Source organism: Scyliorhinus canicula, chromosome 17 (genome assembly GCF_902713615.1).
Source record: "Scyliorhinus canicula chromosome 17, sScyCan1.1, whole genome shotgun sequence".
Lineage (NCBI taxonomy): Eukaryota > Metazoa > Chordata > Chondrichthyes > Carcharhiniformes > Scyliorhinidae > Scyliorhinus > Scyliorhinus canicula.
In genome coordinates this window covers 40,181,933-40,205,189 of record NC_052162.1, presented here as the reverse complement: position 1 = coordinate 40,205,189, position 23,257 = coordinate 40,181,933, and the positions used below count along the sequence as shown (strand labels likewise).

Below are 23,257 nucleotides of genomic sequence, written 5' to 3'. Positions count from 1 at the left end.
TGCAGATTTTGACTCCAGAAGAGGAGCACCTGGAGTCCAGAGAGACAACGCCGAAAGAAACCATGCAGATTCTGACTCCAGAAGAGGAGCACCTGGAGTCCAGAGAGACCAAGCCAAAAGAAACCATGCAGATTTTGACTCCAGAAGAGGAGCACCTGGAGTCCAGTGAGACAACATCAACAGAAATCATAAAGATTTTGACTCCAGAAGAGGAGCGGCAAGAATCCAGAGACACCGCGTCAAATGAAATCGAGAAGAATTTGACTCCGGAAGAGGAGCACCAAGAAAGCAAAGATGAGGAATCCAATTCTCCACAAATGATTGATGTCACCTGCACCGATGCAACATCAGATCATTCTCACCACTCTTGAGACGAAATGCTCAATGACTCAAATTATCCACTCGGGACACGAATAGAGTATAACAAGAAAAACAATAGTCAAAAGAAGCACAGCAGAAACGGGAAAAACAACAGCAAGAACAAAAGCAACATGAAGCGCGACAAGACCAACAACAATAGCAAGAAGCACAGCAGAAACGAGAACGACAACAGAAAGAACAAAAGCAACATGAAGCGCGACAAGACAAACAACAAAGTCAGGCACAAAGATAGCGACAACGACAGAGACAGAAACAACAAGAACGGCAACGAAAACAACAAAGTCAGGAACAAAGATAGCGACAACACCAAAGACAGAGACGACAAAAACAGCAACACGAACGGCAACAAAAACAACAAAGTCAGGAACAACGACAGCGCCAACACCAAAGACAGAAACGACATACACAGCAACAAGTACGGCAACGAAAACAACAAAAACAGGAACGACAGAAACAACAGCAATGAAACAACGACTTGTACACAATGGTACTACTCGGCACATGAAGGACTATGCCACAGCACACTGCAAAACGATGACAAGACTACAAACATGTCATGGGATGACAACGAATCGCACAAACTCACGTCTGCTCCAGAACGAGCAAGCACACCAGCATCCAAGGCGGATGAGACAATAAATCAACACCACAAGCACAGAAAAAAGTCTATGCCAGTCAACATCAGTGAGGTGACCATGCAAACACCTCGGGATGATGCATTGGGTACTTAAAATAACAAGGAACACCAACAACATTCACAGCGGACTTGCAATATCAATATTGCCACGTCATCAACAACAAAAAGAAAAAAAAAGCTCTGAACAAATTCATCAAGTTTGGACTCATAAATGTTTTTATTAAGATTGGACATATAACTACATTGGCTTTGTACAATATGCAATAGCACCATCACCTGTATAGATACGCATATCATAAGTAACTGTTTTCTATAATTTTCTTTAACGATGTACAGCAAATATGTAAAGAGAAAAAGGGGGATGTGGTGATCGTAGATTGACTAGATACAAACCAACTGAGCAAACACCAGAGGGAGAGCTATAAATACACCGGGACAGGATGTACAATTTTCTTTAACGATGTACAGAAAATATGTAAAGAGAAAAAGGGGGATGTGGTGATCACAAGTTAACTAGATGCAATACAACTGAGCAAATACTAGAGGGGGCATGGGAGAGCCATATAAATAGACGGGGACAGGAAGTGAGGAGACACTTCACAGAGGGCAGAACTTGGAGCAGGACACACGCCAGCTAGGAACACTGAAGGTAGCCATAGGTAACAGTTCTGAAGAGAGAACGAACTCACAATAAAGCATCTTCTCCACATTTGAGACTACGAGCTTTATTAAGACACGAGTAACAACACAAAGGGTTTATGCTGGCAGTGCATATGCTAAGTGGGAGAAGAAGCAAGATACAATTGAAAAATGAGGTGTTGATTGAGAAACAAATATGTGAAACATCAAGGGATGAAGAAATCCTGAGGGATTTAACAAAGAGGAACAAGTGAGCATGGAATGGTGCTGATGGTTGATGTGAAGGGAGCAAGGAAGGTGTGTATGTCCTTGTGCTGGGTTGTAAAGTGATGTAGGGGAATTGTGATAGTGGTGGAGGCATGGGGTGAAGGACTGCTATGTGCATTCGAGAGAGAGAGGGAGGTAAATGAAGAACAATACTCTTCCTTATTGCTCTACGGAGGTAATTGAAACACTGGAAGACAGATTGTTTGTGGACTGCCTTATGTTATGGGCCAGGGTTCAGAGAACTCCAAAGTGTATCATGGAGTTCACCTGACCCACAACTTTTAACAGATTGTGGTATGGGGAGCACACAGCCCACTCTACAGGTGTGGTACAGCAGAAACGGAAACGTTTTTTTTAAAGCAAAACAATGCTTATTCTATGAACTCAAGTTAACCTTTTTAAAACATACAGTGAACATCTTAGCAACCATTAATTTAAATACAACCCCCAAAGAATACAACACTAAATAATCCTTACTAAATTCCCAAACAACATCCAGAAGACAAAATAAACACTTTTTAACAGAAGCACATCAGGTTTAAATTCACTACTGAGAACATTTATAATTCTGAATTCACCAAATGATCAAGAGATAGTCTTTTCATGGCAAAGAGAACAATAGTACACCTGCTTTGTCTGGCTTCAGCTCCAACATTGAAACAAAACTTAAAAAAAACACAGACACACCCAAACTTTTCTCAAAGTGAAACTGAAAAGCAGAGCCAGAGCTGAGCCCCACCCACACTCTGACATCACTGCCATAACATGAGCAGACAAACATTTCTTAAAGTGACATTCTCATGACACTTGGCAATATTGTCAAAGTGGAGTTGACTTTTCTTCCCCACTTCTTCCAGATGCATCTCTAGAGAGGCCCTTGTGTACCATGCTGCCTACAAATTTCTCAGAATATCCTTCTTCCAGCACCTTGCAAACAAAGCAATCCACAAGGGAATGCAACCTCACTTTAAAAGGTGAATTCTTGTTTTAAATTGATCTGTTGCTGACCCATTGGAAGCTGCCCTGTGGAAAGTCGGCATGTTTGCCATTCGGTTGGTCAAATTCAGTGGGAACCCAAGATTTACAATTATGCTGAGTCTGGGTTTTTTTTCTGCAATGGGTGAGTTTTGAACTGAAACAAAAGTGCACCCGCCAAAACCTGGCCAATAGTGCCACACTCCTGGGATGCCAGTGTGCCAGTTTAGCATTAGATCCTAATGATACACAAGTTTGCAGTGAAGTAGGTTATAACAGCGTAGGTGATTAAAGGCAATAAAAGGTATAAATGAGAAAGGATGTCAAGGTAACACGCCACAGATAATTTTGAATCATACAATCTGGAAGTAATTACAGACCCTGCAGTTGAGAGATTAATACCTGAGAGAAATGTTGAGCATAATTTCACAGTGTTATTCCCAGCTGAGGTACAAATAGAATAAATTACTTTGGTGCCTGATTTGTGTATTAATTTAAATTGAGTTGTCCCTGGTTAATGGACTCCTTAAATCAGTTTTATCCGTAATTAATGGATTTATTTGACACTGTGATACTTCGCTGGTGGAACACTTTGGCTGAAACAATTGTTGGGTCAATAATGAAAGGATTACTCATAATTTAACCGGGAGGCTGTGCTTAGTCCTCAGCCATGACCAGCCCAAGAATTACAGATCTCTGGGTCTCCAGCAACTGCAGGTTGAAATACTGTGGTGGTTCAATTTGCTGAGAGAGTCAGGAAGTTGGGAATTCCTTTGGTGGTTGCCATTGAGATTCATTTTTATGAATGAGTACCAGATTGGGCCTCAATTAGTCTTGTGGTGCACCTTACGTGTACACTGACAGCGCATATATTTACTTTCAGACTGCCAGAGTTCATTATTAAGATTATGCTCTTAGACCTGCAAGTCCTAGTCCTTTGAGGAAACTCAGAAGTGAATTCCAGCAGCTGGTGTAAAGGGGACATTTTACATTCTATGAGGACAACCAATATAATTGGTTTGTGGGTCAGCTAGTTCCCCTGGACAAAGTTGCAGAATTGTTTGTGTGATATCACCATTAGGATTACTATTTTAATTAGATGACTATCTTCATGAATTAACTGATAAATAAAAATCACAAAATAGACAGTGCAAGATATCCCTTTCCTACAGTTTTCCCCATGTTATATAGGGTTGCCGCAACACTGGTTGATCACCTTGATGTCAACCATAACTTTTTGGGTTTGGCAGAAACCCTTCCTGCCGCTAACCTCCCTCATTTATCCATGGCTGGGAACCAGAGTATGGCTGACCAGGAGTTTCTCCCACTCTTACCACCTGCCTTCAGCATGTTGAAAGGATTTTACAGGTCGACAACAAACTTGTTTGACCACATTATAAACACATATTGGCCATCAAGTCCTGGAGCATGACTTGAACCAGGAGCTTTGGGTTCAGTGGTATGGATGCTACCCACTGCCCTTGAACGCCTCCTTTAGACAGTGCAGGGTATATTAGATAGGATCTTACCAGCCTTGCAAATGTTGCTTTGGAAGCAGGAGGGTGGGAATTTTTGAAAGTTGCATGTGGGGGTCACATACCTCCAGCTGCACCATCTTGCGAGAGGGGCGGCAGACTGACGCGATTGTTCATCTGGCAGCATTGGGTAGCCACGTGGTGGCAATTAACTGGCCACTTGAGGGAGATTGGTAATGCCACGAGGATATTGTTGACGTGTACTGACTGCAAGGCTGAAGCCCCGCAAGTGGCTGGAGGTAACTTCCAGGTTACAACTGCAGCCACAAACCATCCTGTAGAAGAGTAGAAGAGTTATTGTCACCTAATGATGGTGGTGCAATTTTCCAAATGGAATATTGGATTAATTGTCCTGTGACTACAGCGCTTCTTATTAATTTAAGAAGCATAGCTGAAGGGCCAAAACCCATACAATACATTGCCACCATTGGAAGGGGCAGAAGGAAATTTGAGTTATTAAAATCAAAGCCTTATCCGAAAGACAGCACCCCTGACAATGCAGCCCTCCTACAGTACTACGCTGAAATGCTAACCTCGGCTTTGCGCCTGAATCCCACTTTCTCTGGTGTTAGCTTTGACAATTAGACTAATAACTTGAGTTAACTGGCCTCAGTGTCTCTGAGCAAGGGAAATAAAGAAACAGGCAGAGTTCCCATTCCAGGTCACTCGGCGGTGACCCCTGCTAGCAAATGAATACTTGCATTTTGGACAAGGACAGGATCTGATCGAATGTAATGTCCTTAACTGTTCAATAATGCTGAAATTGCTCGTCTCATCCTGCACATGAATAATGGTCATTTGAGTAAGATACTGAAGAGCTACTACAATCCATGAAACGGTAAAGCAGCAAAAGTCAGTGACTTCAATGAAGGGAGAAAATTGGAAACAAATTCACAATGCTGATTTGTAGTGTCAATGAACAGGGTTGTAAGGGGAAATAAGAAAAGCTGAGTATTAACAGCATTAAAAAAAATGTTAAAGATATTTTTTAAAGTATTTAAGACACCAAGGGGGATAGAAAAGATTTATCTAAAGCATTATTTTAAGTTAAATTACAATATTATTAACTGCAGGTTAAAGGTATACAAGTACAATCTAATAAAATACAAGTGAAGTACAATGTTATGCCAGGAAGCAGTTCTTCACAAAAATAATAATTGATAATATTATTGTACACTGGTTTTCCAGGTACGATAATACAAGTGAAAATTGAATATTTCAACAAAAATAATCTTTGCATATTAGGTAATGGTGATGGGACGGGAACATAGGAGTAGGCTATTTAGCCCCTCAAGCCAGTGTGATCATGGCTGAAATACAACTCGACACTGATGACAATTCCAGCACCGTAAATGCTACACTGGCATGTAGGGTGCCAATTTAAAGTGATTGGCAAAAGAACCAAAAGCAACATGAGGAAAACATGCAGTTGGAGGTTAGGTTGTGGAACGCAATGCCTGAGAGAGGGATGGAGGCAAATTCAGTTGGCGTTTCCAATTTTCATGAATGAATTTTTAAGAGTGCAGGCTGGTTCAGGTCGCGAGCCTGTACCCCACAATCCCGACCTGGCAGGGTGCTTTGTGGGGATTGATGTGTCCTAATCCCCAATTTTCATGGAGTCAGGCCAGCTTTACCCAATGCCAAGGTATGCCCCCACTCACCCCCTATGATCCCTCATGCCCCTCTATTGCCAAGCTAGTACACTCCCATGCCCATTCACTCACTATACACTGTATAAACCAATTAACTCTATAGTGAAAATAGGATATGTTTAAAAAGCTTTAAAAAAAAGTCATTGATATATTTCTACTTATTTTTAAAAAACTTTTACTACAGGCCACTAAAAGTAATAATTATAAAGACCCTTTAAAACATCAATAGCTGAATCTTTTAATACTTGAAACCTCTTTATCTTCTGTAAATAAACATTGTAAAATTGACTGATGAGGTCAAAGAGCTAGAGCTGTCAATGAAACATGCATCCTCTGGGATTGAGGTGTTTTAGTACTCTGATGCATTTCTGGGCTCTCAGCCAATCCTCATTGTGCATTCTTGGCTGGGAGCCCAGGCATCCATTACAATAATGAAACCCCCAAACCCCCAGGGTACACATTGTTTGATTTGTTCAAAATCATGAGGGGTCTTGACAAAGCTGAAAGGGAGTGACTGTTCCAATTGACTGAAGAATCAAGAACTAGAGGGTGCCAATTTAATGTGATTGGCAAAAGAACCAAAAGCAACATGAGGAAAACTTTGGTTCATGCAGTTGATGGTTACGTTCTGGAACGCAATGCCTGAGGGTGGGGTGAAAGCAAATTCAGTTATGGATTCCAAAGGAATAATTATCTGAAACAGAGAAACATTTACAGGGTTCCAATGAAAAGGTGGAGGAGTGGAACCACCCAAGTTACTCTTGCAGTGACACTGCATGCACGCAAGGGGCCAAATGGCCCCTGCCTTGGGTGTAACCATTCTATAATTCTGTGATTGTGGTAGCAAGGTCCACATTCTAACCATTCTCTGGGAAAAATGTTTCTATTGAATTCCTTATTGAGATTGTAGTGACTATTTCATGTTCAAGTTCCCTAGTTCTGATTTCATCCAGAAGTGGAAAGATCATCTCCACATCTATCATGTCAAACCTATTCATAATTTTGAAAACTTGTATCAACTCAAATTTCAGACTTTTTTCCAGAAGAAAAAGCTGCAACCTGTTCAAAAGCAAATGTACTGCGGTTGCTGGAAATCTGAAATAAAAGTAGAAAATACTGCAAATATTCAATATTGTGGAGTGAGAAACAGAGTTAATGTTTCAGGTCACAACCTGTTTATTTTTTCTGATAGACATAACCACTCACTTCTGGTATAATTCTAGTAAAACACTTTTGCACCTTATCCAGCGCCTCTCATACCCTTTCGATAATATAAAGACATAACTGTTCACAATACTCCAAGTGTGGCCAAACCAAGAATCTGTGCAAGTTTGGCATAATTTATCTGCTTTTCAATTCTATCTTTCGAATGAACCTCCGTGCTTATTTTTAATTTTTAAATCAGTCTTTTTTAACCTGCATCACAACTTGTAGTGATTTGTGTGTAGGTTCACCAGATCCTTTTATTTCTCTATCCACTTAGATACAGATTCTCCAAAGAATATGTGGCCTCTTTATTCATCCTATAAAGATGTACTGCCTCACACTTATTTATATTGAAGTTCATTTGCCAAACTTACTTCCATTCTGCAATTTTACTAATGTAACACACACTTTGCTGCTTTCCTCCTTGTAATAATTATGCACCCCAATTTGGAGTCAACGGTAAACATTGAAATTGTACTTTAACTTCCTGGGTCCAAATTATTTATTCAAATAATGAACACCCATTTGGGCGGCACGGTGGCACAGAGGTTAGCACTGCTGCCTCACAGCATCAGGGACCCGAGTTCGGTTCTGACCTCTGGTGACTTGTCTGTGTGGAGTTTGCACATTCTCCATGTGTCTGTGTGGATTTCACCGGGTGCTCCAGTTTTCTCCCACAGTCCAAGGATGTACAGGTTAGATGAATTGGCCATGCTAAATTGCCCCTTAGCGTCCAAAGGTTGGGTAGGGTTGCGGAGATGGAGTGGAGATTGGGCTTAGGTAGGGTGCTCCATCGGAAGCAGGGGCCAATGCAGACTCGATGGGTCGAATAGCCTCCTGCACTGTAAGGATTCTATGAACTCTTATCTATGAACAGTGATTCCCCCAGCACCAATCCTTGTGGGACATCACATATCATCGTTTGCCAGTCCAAGTAACTACCTTTACTCCAATGCTCTTTCCTGCTTTATAGTCGGTTTACTATTCTTTGAGCAACATGGCCAGGATTCTCCCCTACCCGGCGGGGTGGAGGGTCCCAGCGTAGCGGAGTGGCGCCAACCACTCCGGCTTCGGGCCTCCCCAAAGGTGCGGAATTCTCCGCATCTTTAGGGGCTAGGCCCGCGCCGGAGTGGTTTCCGCCACGCCGACTGGCACCAGAACCGGCGCCAATGGTCTTTGGCGCCCGACGCCCGGTGTCGGGGCTGGCCGAAAGGCCTTCACCGGTCCGCCCATGCGCCGGTGCGTCAGCGGCCGCTGACATCCCCACCGGCGCATGCACGGTAGGGGGGGGGTCTCTTCCGCCTCCGCCATGGTGGAGGCCATGGCGGCGGCGGAAGAAAAAGTGTGCCGCCACAGCACTGGCCCACCCGCTGAGCAGTAGGCCCCGATCGCAGGCCAGGCCACTGTGGGGCCCCTCCCGGGGTCCGATCGCCCCGCGCCCCCCCCCAGGACCCCGGGGGCCCGCTCGCGCCACCAATCCCGCCGGCACCAGAGGTGCTCCAATTCCCGCCAGCGGGAGAGGCCTGTCAGTGGCGGGACTTCGGCCCATTGCGGGCCGGAGAATCGCCGCGGGGGGCACGCCGATCGGTGGGGCGTGATTCCCGCTCCCGCTGATTCCCGGGTGGCAGAGAATTCCGGCCACAGTGGGGGCGGGATTTACACCGGCCCCGGGCGATTCCCCGACCCTGCGGGTGGTCAGAGAATTCCGCCCCATTTTCCTAGACTCTACAAGTTCTGACATTTGTCACAAGTCTGCCATGTGATACATTATCAAAGGCTTTTTGGGAATCCAAAATATCTTACCTCTATTGTATTACACTTATCTATTTTTTCTGCTTGTGCACTTTAATTCTTTAAAGAATTCAATATAAATCTTTTCTTCCGTAATTCAAACATTGACATCAATCTCGTGACTCTCTTCTACACTTTGAAGATATCTTCACTCTCATAGAGTCATATAGTTTTACAACACAGAACACAGAATGAGGCCCTTTGGCCCATCATGCCTGTAATGGCCATCAAGTGGGTCCCGAAGGCCAGCCAGTTGGCAAAAGTGGGTCCTGGGAAAAAAAAAGTTTGGAAAACACTGAGCTAGAGGGTGGTGAATCTGTGGAACACTTTGCTACAGAAGACTGTGGAGGCCAAATCACTGATTGCCTTTAAGACGGAGATAGATAGGTCCTTGATTAACAAGGGATCAGGAGTTATGGGGAGAAGGCAGGAGAATGGGGATGTGAAATATATCATCCATGATTGAATGGCAGAGTGGACTTGATGGGCCGAATGGCCTAAGTCTGCTCCTATGTCTTATGGTGTAAACTGATTCTGAGGCATGCAGGAGAGCATATGGAATGGAATGTTGTGGACTTCGTGTTAAGGGCTGCAGATTAGAGTTGTCACATGTTCTAATTTGTCCCAATGGGGTGATTTTCAGCCCGAGATCGCTGTCAGTGAGAGAATCAGGAAATGCAATTCTCTCCAGAGCAATCGCATTTCCCGATTTTCCATGTCCCTCACCAGCGATGTCACAAAGCTGACACCCACAAAGGGGGGAAATCTAATTTAAATTGATTATAATGCATTTTGATGTTATTAACAGACACCCCTGCCACATATTTCCTCCTCACTAAATGACCATACCCTGCTGATGTATCATCACTTCGGCGAGGTTTACAAAAGGTTTGGCAAAATGAGAATCGGTTGAGAGAATCACTCTGGCGGCGCAAAGGTAAGTATAGCCCCTGGCAATTGAGGGACATGCCTGGGAAGTGCCCTGGCAGTGGCCTCGGATCAGGTTGGCAATACTGACCTGTACCGGGGGAAAGCGCTGGAGCGGGGTCTCGTGGGATCCCCTTAGGGAGCGGGTTTCCATTAATGTGTGGTGGGGAGTGGAGAGTGGGCTGTGAGGGGGGAATCTTGCAGGCATGGAAGGGAGTTGGCACTGAGGGTGGTGGAAAGACAACAAGACTTCAGTGGCGGGGGAAGTCCCCAATCATCGTCCATTGGGGGTGGGGGGGAGGGGGGTGGGGGGGGGGGGGGGGGGTGGGGGGACCCCTGATAATTATCCGGTGGTGGGGCAGGGGGAGAGCCCTGATGAAATTCCAGGAGTGGGGAGAGTCCAGCGGATAGTCCGGGTGCTGGGTCGTAGGCCCCGATACCTCCATGGTTGACGCTGCGTGCCGTTAGTTTTTATTGCTGATCTGGGCACCCTTTAAAGATGGCACCTTGATCTCTGTGGAGCCGGCCTTCCAGGCTCTATCAGGCCCCGCCCCACCAGAGTGACGTTGTAAACCACACCCACTGTTTATTCTTTAAAGAGGCTCAAGATCTGGAGAGGAAACTGGTTTGTGCAGCTGGAGACCTACAAGCCAGTTTTCAGTCTAAGCCTGACACTTTGTCAAATCCTGGTAAGATTCTCCCCTTTGTGTTTATTTAGCAGTGGAAATGTTTTGGTATTCATCTCTCCTCTATGTTTTTGCTCATCTCAGTGAGGTTACTACACATCTCAATCACTCACTAATAGGTCTGTTGCTTAATGAAAAATGAAAAACAAATGAAAATCGCTTTATTGTCACGAGTAGGCTTCAATGAAGTTACTGTGAAAAGCCCCTAGCCGCCACATTCCGGCGCCTGTCCGGGGAGGCTGGTACGGGAATCGAACCGTGCTGCTGGCTTAGCTGAGTGAGCTAAACCAGCCCCAATAGTTTGAATAGTTGTGTTTCAGTTCCTTGGCATGTATCTTCAGGAGTTTTTCTAGTGGCTCAGTCAGTAAAGGCCATGTGGCTGAGTCACATAGATCAAGAAAACAAGTTTGGTCGGGGGCTGCAGACGACAGTCTGCGGTTGCCTCCAGTGTCTCCCAGACTAGAGATTGAAAAATATGTCAGGGCTCTGCTCCTGGTTTGTATTCAGCGATTGCATCTAGATGTGTGAGCATTGGACAATGGCAGAATTGGCTTTTAGTATAATGCTCCACCATAGATAAATGGTACAATGATACTCATCACCTAGACTCGGATGAAGAATGATCATTTTAACAAGGTATTATCAGACTGATGATTGGCAGCCTGTCACCCCCTTTCAGGTATGAAGAGCAAAGAAAAGTGGCTTCTTTGCACCCACTGTCACCAGACACGTGTGAAAGTGATGATCACCATTTTGTCAGGAAATCCTGCCTTGGTCCACAATGTGCAAATAAGAAAATTTACAAGTTACCTGCTTGAAATACTTTTCCCTCAAGTTATTTACCTATCATCAGCAAGCTGATATATTAAGGGCGGTGATAGAAATTGATGCCAGTCAATTATCCATCTTGTTTTTCTTCATTTAATGGCAGCTTTGGGTGAACCAGGAAGACACTGTCGATGAAGCCAGTAGTGAGATTCAAAATGGGCATCTGGACCCGAACTCCGACTGTCTATGTCTCGGCAGGAGCATTCAGAACCGAGACCAAATGAGAGCAAATGTCATCAATGAAATTATGAGCACAGAACGACACTACATTAAACATCTGAAGGACATCTGTGAGGTAATAATAACATAACTGCAGCTTAACTTCCATCATACTGATAATATAAATTACATGCGAGAGCTCTGAAATGCAAGTAGCAATTGCTTCACATTTGTTCTGAGAAACATTCAGTGCTACTCATCAAAATGTCATCAAGCGGCTCAGGCTATTTAATTACTAATAATTTGTGTCTGCAACTAAAACTTAAAGCTGCAATGTGGTAAAGTATCAGGTTACCCATGAAAAGGTAACATATTCTCATTTAAGTATTCTTCTGGCAAACTGAATTCCAATAACATCTAATAACATCACAATTGAAATGCTCACTGGAGATGGGTTAAAGTGCGAGATGTTTGAACTTACAAATATATGGGGTGACTGTTATATCCCTGAGAGTTGACACCCAGATGATTTGTGTTTACCTATAACTATCTCAACTCCATTGTTCAATATAATTTACACACGCCAACTCTTCCGATGGCGCAGTTAGTACGGAGCAGTCACAGTCACATGGATTAACAATCCCAGTTTGAGCTGATTTCATAACCTTGGCATTTGGTCTGCTACATTTGGGCCTTAGGAACAGGGAGCTCTTTGGTTTCTATCCAATAACCCTTTAGTTTGAAATTGTGTGTGGCTTGTTTTTAATTATAGTGCTCTAATATATATCCCCGACTGTTACTATGACAAAAATGGTAACTTTTAAATCATATTTGTTTTTGTAATGATTTTTTAAAAAAGGAATATTGACTGAGGAACTCACTGCCCTTTATCAAAAAATTGGTTCAATTTCTTATGCTCAAAGTGATAGGCCAAGACTGGAGAATTAAACTTGGTACTTAGGGCTGGGGTTTTGCAGAGTCACCTCTAAAAATAACAGGCAGGCCCATATGTGGAAGTCCCACCCCCTCTTCCAACAGATTAATCTTTTACCAGCGAAGGGGAAAGGATCATGGCATGATTCACACAGAGGGAAACTTAAACTCTGCAGGGCCATTTGAACTTGCTGCTAAATTCAAACATACCCCACTTTGGCAATTGCAAAGGCCTTAACCCACAGTGTGGGAGCCACAAATTGATGGAGCAGACATAAATGCTCATGAAGAGCAAATAAGGTCTGCTTAAGTGACAGGATCTGAAGCGTTTTAAATCACCTACTCTTTAACCACGAAAACAAACACAGACTGAACCTGACAATGAAAGTTAAAAAATATTCCTCTGATGGACTGCTTTTATTGACAGGCCATCTGGTGTGGTTAGAAAAATACACACTGGTCATGCAGTTTCAATAGAGGCCTTCCTTGACATTTTCCCAAGGGTTTTTATTATGCCAGTAGAAATGCTTTGCTGAGTTTCAAAAACTATAATTAGCTGGGGGGGGGGGGGGGGGGGGGGGGGTTCTGAGTTCATAAGTGTAATTGACATTTAAATAGGCTATTAAAGGGTTAACTGTCTTTAATGTGGGTCTGAACAAAGTTTGCTTTTACAAGAGATCAACCACTTGAGATTTCAAAGCTTTGAATGGGTTTCATGAATGGAATTTTGTTTCACCAGCAAAGGTGAGTGTGAGATATATTAGATTGTTAGAGGTTTCTTTCATCTCCAAATGACTCTCAAGGTCTGTCCATGGTAGATCCTGGATGAGTGACTATGGTGGTTGTTAGGGGGCTATGATGGGCCAGGGGGATGAGTACAAAGATGAGAGAGTATCAAGGGCGAGGGCCAGTGGACCTAACTGTGTTTTCTTTTAAACTTTAAAGTCCCAAAGAACTAAGCAGGGCTTTCTAAGCAGCTTGCTTCAAAACTTACTCACTCCTCCATACCCCCGCACCCTCCCCAACCCTGCATGAACACATAGTATCTGCATGAAAATGAACTGGCCTGCAGGATTAGGCAAAATCCCAAGATAATCTTTGAGTATATTGAGGGGAAGAGGGTGCCCAGGGAAAGAGTACGCCCCAATACGGACCAAAGGGGGCAATCTATGCTTGGAGCTGGAGGACATTGATAGGGTGTTAAATGAATACTTCACATCTGTCTTCACTTGGGAGAAGGAAAATATAGGTACAGAATTTGGGAGAGGGACTGTGAGATTCTTGAACAGTTTGGCACAGGGAGTGAAGAGTGAGTGGAAGTTTTGGCAGACTTAAAAGTGGACAAATCCCAGGTACAGATGAGTTGTATCCCAGGCTGCTGTGGGAAGCAAGGGAGGAAATACTCTGACACAATTTTTTAATTCCTCCATGGCCACAGGAGAGGTACCAGATATTTGAAGGGCAACAAATGTGGTTCCACACGCTGGTGTCCAGTGGCATACCACAGGGATCAGTGCTAGATCTTTTATTGATCATGATGTATATAAATGAAATAGATGAGAATGTGTGGGGGGGGGGGGGGGGGGGGGGGGGGGGGTTAGGAAGCTTGCAGATGACATGGAGATTGGCAGGGTGGTTAATAGTGAAGAAGAAGATCTTAGCTTACAGGAGGATATAGATGGATTGGGCAGATCAGTGGCAGCTAGAATTTATCCCTGAAAAGTATAACGTGATGCACTTTGGAAGGCAAGGGAGTACGCAATGAATGGCAAGACACTAGGAAGCTCAGAGGAACAGTGGGATCTTAGGCTGCCTGTCCACAGATCCTTGAAGGCAGCAGGACAGGATAATAGGGTAGTTAAGAAGGTATATGGGACTTTATTAGTCGTGGAATAGATTATAAGAGCAGGGAGGTTATGTTAGAGTTGTACAAAACTCTGGTTAGGCCACAGATGGAGTACTGTGTGCTGCTCTGGTCATCTCATGATAGGAAGGATGTGATTGCACTGGAGAGGGTGCAGAGGAGATTCACCAGGATGTTGCCCTGGATGGAGCATTTTAGCTATGAAGAGAGGCTGGATAGGCTTGGGTTATTTTCTTTAGAGCAGAGAAGGCTGAGAGGGGGACCTGATTGAGGTATATAAGATTATGAGGGGTATGGGTGGACAAGAAGCAGCTTTTCCCCATATTTGAAGTATCAATAGCAAGGGGGCATAATTTTAAGGCGAGGGGTAGGGTGTTTTAAGGGAATTTGAACAAAACATTCTTCACCCAGAGGGGGTGGGAGTCTTGAATGCACTGCCTGGGAGGGTAGTGGAGACATAAAACCTCACAACCTTTAAAAAGTACATGGGTGAGCACTTGAAATGTCATAATGTTCAAGGCTCTGGGCCAAGGGCTAGAAAGTGGGATTAGTGTAGATTTAGCGTAGGTTTGTCAGTGCAGACTCAATGTGACAAAGGGCCTCTTCTGGACTGCATGACTCTGTGAGTCTATGACTGCTTCCAGGGTCAGTGAGCCCAACTTTACCCTGTCCCTACATTTCCTTTACATATAGCAGCAAATTCTTTTTTGAAGATTTCCTTTGTTCCTTTTTCCCCTGCTGTCATCAGCCACGGTGACCAAATAGCCTGTGTTTTGGTCACCGTGGCTGATGACAACAGGGGAAAAAGGACAATTGGAACATTTTAGGCTGACCTAAGTTACTGTTACACAAAATACAGCAGCACTAAATACATTCCAAACTTCTCCTCATCATGACTTCATTCAAATTACAGAACTCACTTGTCCCCGAACAGTAATGAGTTACAAGGCATATGTTGATACCTGTAAATAGATTATTATGCTAAAGTTAAATTTACTGCATATTACATTCAATTAATTAACTTCACCACCAAATGTTTTATCAAATATTATTCGCCCTGTGCGGAAACACTTGGATGAGAAAAAAAATAGGTCAATAGAGAGTGAATATTTGACTTACTATTCATGGTTAATTATTGTGATTAAATTTGCTACTGCATATAATGTTTGTTAAAGACAGCAACATTTTTTTTTTCTTATTTTAGGGGTACCTTAGGCAATGCAAGAAACGCAGAGACATGTTCAGTGATGAACAACTGAAAGTCATATTCGGAAACATCGAAGACATTTATAGATTTCAAATGAGCTTCGTCAGAGACCTGGAGAAGCAGTACAACAAGGAAGATCCTCATCTGAGTGAAATTGGGCCCTGCTTCTTGGAGCATGTAAATTATAAACCTGTTCGATTAGAATATCATTTCACATCCTCTGCATTTCTGTGTGTAATTGTTGTGTTCCTTTGTGCTGACCTGATGTTCTAGAATTGTAAAAAAAATATTCACGAAGGTGTTGAAATTGTGCTTTTCTTTAATAATAGCTAATGTGCATGAAATCCTTCTGCCTGCTTTTTTAATGAAAGCATTAATCCCCTTAATGGGCCTTCATTGAAACACTGGACAAAGGAATTTCAAATTAATCCATTCCTTAGCAATATTGCACATCACAATTTCAACTTTCAATCAAAGGTTATTTTGTTAACAATGTTGCCTTTACTCGTATACCATCAATGGCATTTTTGTACATTTTTTTTTCAAATATTCCAGCGCTTCGAAAATCTATATTATTGAATCATGAAAATATATGACAAGAGACAATTACTATCTCATTGAAGCAAAACCAGTGCTAATTTTTCAACTCTAACTGTTAGTTCTATGCAAATCTTTCTGCTCCTTTTCAGTGTTCTTTTATATTTATTTTCAAATACTTATCTAATGCCATTTCAGTCCAGTTATATATTTAATAGCTGCTTGTAGTAAAGCAGATCAATTCTAATAGTGTGTCCCAGTAATGGCCGTGAACCTACGCCCAATCCCTTGTTATTGATTTTTCACAAATGGAAACAGTGACATATACTTGAAATATAGGGGTAAACGTTCCTCTTTTGTGATGGAGAGGAAGCAGATGGATTATGTGCCTCTAAGGAAGCATGTTTAATTTGTTGTCCAATACTTGTAACTGGACAGAAAATCGGATGGGCTCTGGGTGCAGGTTTGTTAGTTCTTCACTTAATGTCCCACCAGGCATTAAGTTATATCAAGCGCAAAAATTAAAATCTGCCCTGTAGTATTATTATAGCTGGCTAATCAATAAGTGAAAAAAAAGCCCCGTTTGAAGCAAGCAAATAGACACAACTCAGGGGCTTGGTTTAAAGTAATTGGAATGTGTTAGAATACAACTAAAGAAAGAACATGTCCCTTTTGTGAACATATGTCACAAAGTGCTTTTCAGCCAATTAATTTGTTTTGAAGTGTAGGCGCTGTTCTAATATAGGGAAACACAGCAGCCAGTTGGTTCACAGTAAAACAGTAAAGTGCCAGTGACCAGATTTTTTGTTTTATTGATGTTGGTTGATGGACAAAATATTCCCCAGGGAAACCTCCTCTGCTCCGAGAATGCCATGGGATCTTTCATATCCACCTGAGATAATGCCTTGGTTCAACATTTAATTCAAAAGACAGAACCTCCGAAAGTGCAGCATCCTTTTAGTACTGCATTGAAATGTTGGCCTACATTTTGTGCTCGTGTCCCCGGAGTGGGACGTGAACCTATAACCTGCTGACTCCAATCTGTTAAATAATAGGAAAGAACTCCCACTGAGTGATGGCTAATACCATGTGGGAACAATTCTCTTTAAGATTTACCTCAGGATGTTGAAATTAGGGGCTCATTTAAATACATTTGCGCTGGATTCTCCTGGTTCGCAGGAACTAACGGCCCCCCCTGCGAGGCCTAGACCGGGCACAGTTTAGTACTGGTCTACACAAACGTGGACTAAGTCTAATTGCACCTAGGGGTTTCCCAGGCCATTGGAGACCACTGGGTGGTTTGGAACAGGGTAGGGTGGCTGCCTGGCTCAGGGTGCGAAGGTAGCAGTGCCGGGGTGCCAGGGTGGCACTGCCAAGGGTCGGGGCCGAAAGGGGGCTATGCCCATGAAAGGGGATGTGAGGTGGAGTATGAAGGGTAGTTTGGGGGGGGGGGGGTGAAGGGTGTACATAAAGGCACCTCATAAAGGTTGAGGGTGTTAAAGGTGAGGATCCTGAAAGAGCGGGGCCTGAAAGGCGGTGTGGGGAGGCCTGCAAAGGGGGGGCCCTCAGCGACGGGTGTGGATCTCACCCAAAAAGCCAGCGAGAAACACCCCGCCAAACATGGCCAAAGAATTCAAAAATACTTTCAGACTTTTTAAGAACATAGTCCAAAAATGTCAGCCAGCTATCTCTGCTGCCCGCACTGATGTATTAGTCTGTCAGCTCAGGAAGTTGATTGTTTGGCTTTACCTGCACATCTAGTATACATATATACATATATAAAAAATATATTTGTTTTATTCATTTACAGCAAGATGGATTTTGGATTTACTCTGAGTACTGTAATAATCACCTAGACGCATGCATGGAACTTTCCAAGCTGATGAAGGATGGCAGGTATCAGCATTTCTTTGAGGCCTGTCGACTCCTTCAACAAATGATTGACATTGCCATAGATGGCTTTCTCCTCACTCCTGTGCAGAAGATCTGCAAATACCCACTGCAACTTGCGGAATTACTCAAGTATACAGCATTGGAACATAGGTAAGAATTGGTAACAGTTTTTGTTTTGAGACCATTGTCACTTATTTTAGAATATCACACTCTGACCGCATTTGTCAGTTTAGCATTGCTCGGCAAGAGCTGATTCCCTCAGTGGGGTTTGGGTGTGGAGAGCCCATGGTAATTTACCTCAACAAAACATGGGGCCTTGAGGGAACAATGTTGGGGGGGGGGGGGGGGGGGGAATATAGGAAGTCATATAAGGATGTAGAAATTAAGTTCCAATATCACACTACATGCACTGACAAAAATTATTTTGCCTATCAAACTACTTGAGTAAATTTAGGTTTCCCCTAACTAGCCACAGTCTATCCTCCGGAAATGTTTGAGGTTTCTGCATCCAAATAAATAATGAATGGCACTGTCCATGCTGTTTCTAATTTTGCCAGCTTCCGATACATGTTGTATAGACACACCTGAGGCTGTGCTCATTATTTTGAGATTAGCCGAACATTCCAGTGGTATTCATACTCATTAATGGTCAGTTAATGAATTGTTTTATTTGTCATTGCAACTGCATTCATTTAAAAATAGGTATACTGTATGACATAAACCATTTGAACTCCACTAATTCTTACATGTCTGTAATCTGGATCAGGTTGACAGCTTTAAAAAAACAAATGGAAAGCAAAGAGCTGTTGGCATCTTGCAGTTTGCTTTGCCACACTCCTTTGTCAGTGTTTATAGATCATTGTTTATTTTAAACAAAATGTCCTCCAGCTTTGAATCTATAAACATTTGTTTGTTTTATCCTTCCATGCTTTAAACCTTTAACTTTGAACTTTTGGCTCTGAGATGTCCTTAGAACATGACAATTAGCAATAGCCCATAAATCAGGGCTGGTATTCTTGTGCTACAGATACACAGCATTGAGATTATGGCACCTGCTGTTAATTTTAAACTGCAGTTGCATATTTTATGTGGAATTTGTCATATTGGTTTGAAATTTATATGGTTGCCTAGCGTTAGTAATGTGCGGCCATCGGCATACAATTCAACAATGATTAATTGGCCACTAAACTGCTGTGGGATAAGCTCCTCAACTGGAGGTGGGATTGACCTTGGATTTTCCCTGTTGTGGTGTGGCACCCACTGTAAACAATCCTGTTGCACGTTTTACTGTGGGCGTAAAACGCGTTTATTGGAGTGTATTAACACGCCTCCGTATTCGACGTGTGCTTAACACTACTAGGCTCTGTTGTATGTAATTATTTAGCTCTGGAGTCGCCAGTTGCCGTATAGACAACGTCACAAGTATTCCAAGGTCAAGTTCAAAGTAATAAAGACGATACACCGATTAGTAAGGTTCAAACGATCAATATTTATTATACAGTTATAATAAATACTCATGCACACACTAAGAGACTAAGCTATAACTAAACTTAAGCAAACAGAATACTTATCTAACAGGAACAGGCAAGGTCAGAGAACGAGGCCTTCGTCCTGGTCTTGTACTGCAGCCTTCAGCAAGCGTTCTGGTACTGGGGGTCTAGTGGGCTTGGATCGCGTAGCGAGCGTTGAAATTACGGTTTCGGCGGCTGGTGCTCAACGGCTGGAGTCAGGATGCAAGATGTCAGTCAGAGCCGGAGCACGGGTTTAACAGACCGGGCTCTGTGGGGAATTTGCCTTTATACCCCTCTCTAATGTCCTTGCCCCCTTCTAGGCGGGCTCTACCTTTCGGTACCGATTGGAGCGTTTCCAAACGGTTACCTTCGAAATCCTCCAATGCGGGGGCTTCCCTCGATGTTGGGGGGTGGTTTCGATATTCTTTACTCTGGTGCCATCCTGTCTGCTCCACCAATTAAGTGTTACATTGAGATGGAAATGTTGCCATTGTTTGTGCCTGGATCTGGGCTGCCTCATCAGAATGTTAAGCGCTTTGCCATTAACACCTTTGGCTTGGAGATCTTGCACCTGGCCAGAAAACTGGTTTGCTGCTTGCAAAATGCTAATTAGTTGAGAGCAGGCTGTCTGTTCTCACTAAACAGGCTTTTCCTTCTGTCTTCCATTTTAGTTTGGCTCAGTGTCCATTTTGCGTGGCCAGCATGGCTACATTCCCTCCTTGTGATCCTCACAATCATACTATTGTGAAGGATCACCTATGTACGTTGCCTTCCGTGTGTTCTGACCTCTTGCCAGTTCCTGTTCTACTCTATCTTAAACTATGGGAAGAAGAGAAAAATTTTTTAACTAACATTTCTACTTGGCCCTATGTCAAAGGGACATGCATTAATACAACTGGGAACCTCTACCTATCACTATTAACCTTAACCTTAACTTAACATTTCATCACTCTAAAATCTTAACCATTCACACCACAACATCACACTTCCCAACTCGGCAGTCGAGTATGGGACAATATAATACATGGCTGAAATTTTTATTTACAGAGTGTTGTAATCAGTGAGGGGTTGAGGGGTTTGGTGGAATCCGAAGATGGGGGATTGAACTCTATAGATGGGTGAGGTGCTGGAACGAGAAGCTCTCCTCTTCCATTTCCTCAACCTGAGGGTCTGTACTAGTATGATGAGGATCGCGATCACCAACAGTGATTCGATTATATAGGACATGGAGTACCACGTCATGAATTTAGTGCACCAGGTCTGAACCTCGCTGATCAGAGCTGAGCACTGGGGGTTTGCTGTAATTGAAACATTTACGGTGGGGGTTGTGGGGGAAACGTGCCTTGTTTCCACACATACACATATAACATTAAACAGTAATAAGTGGGCTTCCATCATCTTTTGTCCTTCTTCCTTCTTTTCCTTCTTCCTCCTGTATGGACAATCCTGGCTTCGATCTCTGTCTCGTCCTTCGAAACTATGGGATCAAGCACAGTATCTGTCAATACACAGTTTAAGACCTTTACTTGTTAGTGCATCTGTCTTTCAAAACCCAATTGACCCTTTACAATGACTGGCTAAGTCACACCCTGTGACTCCCCTCATTTTTTTTTTCAAAAAGCGAATTTAAAGACCAGCATACACCTAACAATCCTTCCTTCTGCGAGCCGTCTCGCAGGCTTTGCTGATTTACCATCCGAATGTTCCCGGATGTAAATAGCATGTGGGAGGGCTACCTAACGTAAAATGAAAACAAACTTTGAAACAAACATCCGAATGAGTTGCGTATGGGCCGCGACGGGTATGAGTTGGATGGAATCCCCGGGTAGGGCGTGCTGTGCCATACCCGAGCTTGGCTGACCAAGGGTTGGTTCTCAGACAGGGCGGGTCCTCAGTGCCGTTTGTCCACTGCCTGAGTAACCTGGAAAGAAACGGGTGCAAATGTGTTGACCATGACTTGCAGCCTCTATTTTGCCGAATAGAGGGGCACCTAAAAAAAAAACCAAGGGAGCCAAGATGCTCCAACTGAGGACATCACTGAAGTTCTCAGAGATATCTGCGGACAAGCTATTTGGCGTGTGGCCTTACAACTTTGGAAAAGATCTCCAATCAAACCGAAGTTCTCAAAAGTTTCGGCAGACAAGCTAACGTGTATGTGAGGTGGTCACAATCTTTTCAGCTGAAAAGAAGATGTCCATCCTCCAGCTGAGCAATGTACAATCGTGAAAACAAACAAACATAAAAAGAAGACAAACATACGTGCAGGTTCCATCAGAAAGGACATTGTTTCCCTCAAACGATTCCTATCTTACATCATCTGGACACCTCACTTTGATTCTGCCTCTGTGAACAGGGTCACAAAGGGGTTGCCGTGTCGGGATTCAGACATTGCGTCGTCCTGCTCTCCCGGATCCCACACCCTTGTGTGGATCAGGCATGAAACTTTGGAATTGTGTGACCGGGGGTCACTCTCGTCATTGCGGACAAGTCTGTATGAGTTGTCCCTGTGCCATTGTGTAGTGTCGAGTGTGTTGTCGGGGTAGTCGGGGTCGGGTGGTGGTTCTGGGTTTTTAAGGTAAGTGACTTCCATGGGGTCACTGGAGTCGGGGTCGTAGTTGGTGCAGTGTGGGCTGTATGGCTGTGTGCTGTCGCTGTCTTCAGAGTCAGTGTCAGTCCTGCTGTCTCGGCTGTGGCAGCTTGTGGGCGTGTCGGGGCGTGGTCTGTTGTGGTCTGGGGGCGGAGTCGTGGGCGAGTCCGTGGATGAACTGGTCTGTGAGGGGGATGGTGGAAAAGTGTCTCTGGTGGGCGGGGTGAAGTGTTCTGCTGCATCCAGCAGGACATGGTGAGCATGGTTGGCCTGTGTTCCATATGCCTTTAACTGGTTTATATGGAACCACGCGGTCTTCCCATTAGGATATTTTATCCTGTAAACGGAGGGGCTAATTTTGTCCGAAATTGAGTAGGGACCGGAATATTTTGGAGCCAAAAAGCTGCTGGGGTTATAAACAGATAACATTACCTGTTGCCCAACCTGGAATTCTGTGGTGTGGACGGTCTTATTGAAACAGGCAGTGCGTTGCTGTCGGCGTTTCCCTAGCTGGACTGCGGCTGCGATCTGTGCAGACCTCACAGTCTCAACTAGTTCTTTAACTGCCTTTTCGTGTGTGAGGGCCGTCACTTCGGGGCTTGTCATGTCCAGTCCTAAAAGGAATTCTGTACCTTTCATAGGGCGTCCGGTCATGAGTGTGTGTGGTGTGTATCCTGTCGATGTGGAGACAGTGTTCCTTATGAATATAAGTGCAAATGGGAGCACTGAATCCCATGTGGAATTGTTCTGTTGAACCATTTTCCTGAGGGTCGTTTTTAGGGTCCGATTTATGCGCTCCACAATCCCGCTGGACTGTGGATGATACGCAATGTGGAAGTTTTGTTTTATACCGAATATTGTCAGGACGTTCCTCATGACCCGTCCTGTAAAGTGAGATCCCTGGTCCGAATCGATACTTCGGGGTAAACCCCATCTCGTGAAGATGTGGTGGGTCAGGATCTTTGCAGCTGTCTTTGCTGTATTTGTTCGTGAGGGAAATGCCTCTACCCATTTGGTAAAGGTGTCGATGACCACCAGAACG

The 23,257-nt window shown here is 43.7% G+C and overlaps 1 protein-coding gene across 8 annotated transcripts in view; it reads left to right on the top strand.

Annotated features, from left to right (window-relative positions):
• arhgef9a (Cdc42 guanine nucleotide exchange factor (GEF) 9a) overlaps positions 1–23,257 on the top strand; it is a 528,724-nt gene that overhangs the window by 347,684 nt on the left and 157,783 nt on the right. For all 8 annotated transcript variants that reach the window (XM_038774360.1, XM_038774359.1, XM_038774364.1 and 5 more), the window contains 3 exons: positions 11,628–11,819; positions 15,685–15,864; positions 18,035–18,267. In XM_038774360.1, the coding sequence (XP_038630288.1) occupies positions 11,628–11,819; positions 15,685–15,864; positions 18,035–18,267 (605 nt within the window). The remainder of the gene's footprint in view (positions 1–11,627; positions 11,820–15,684; positions 15,865–18,034; positions 18,268–23,257) is intronic.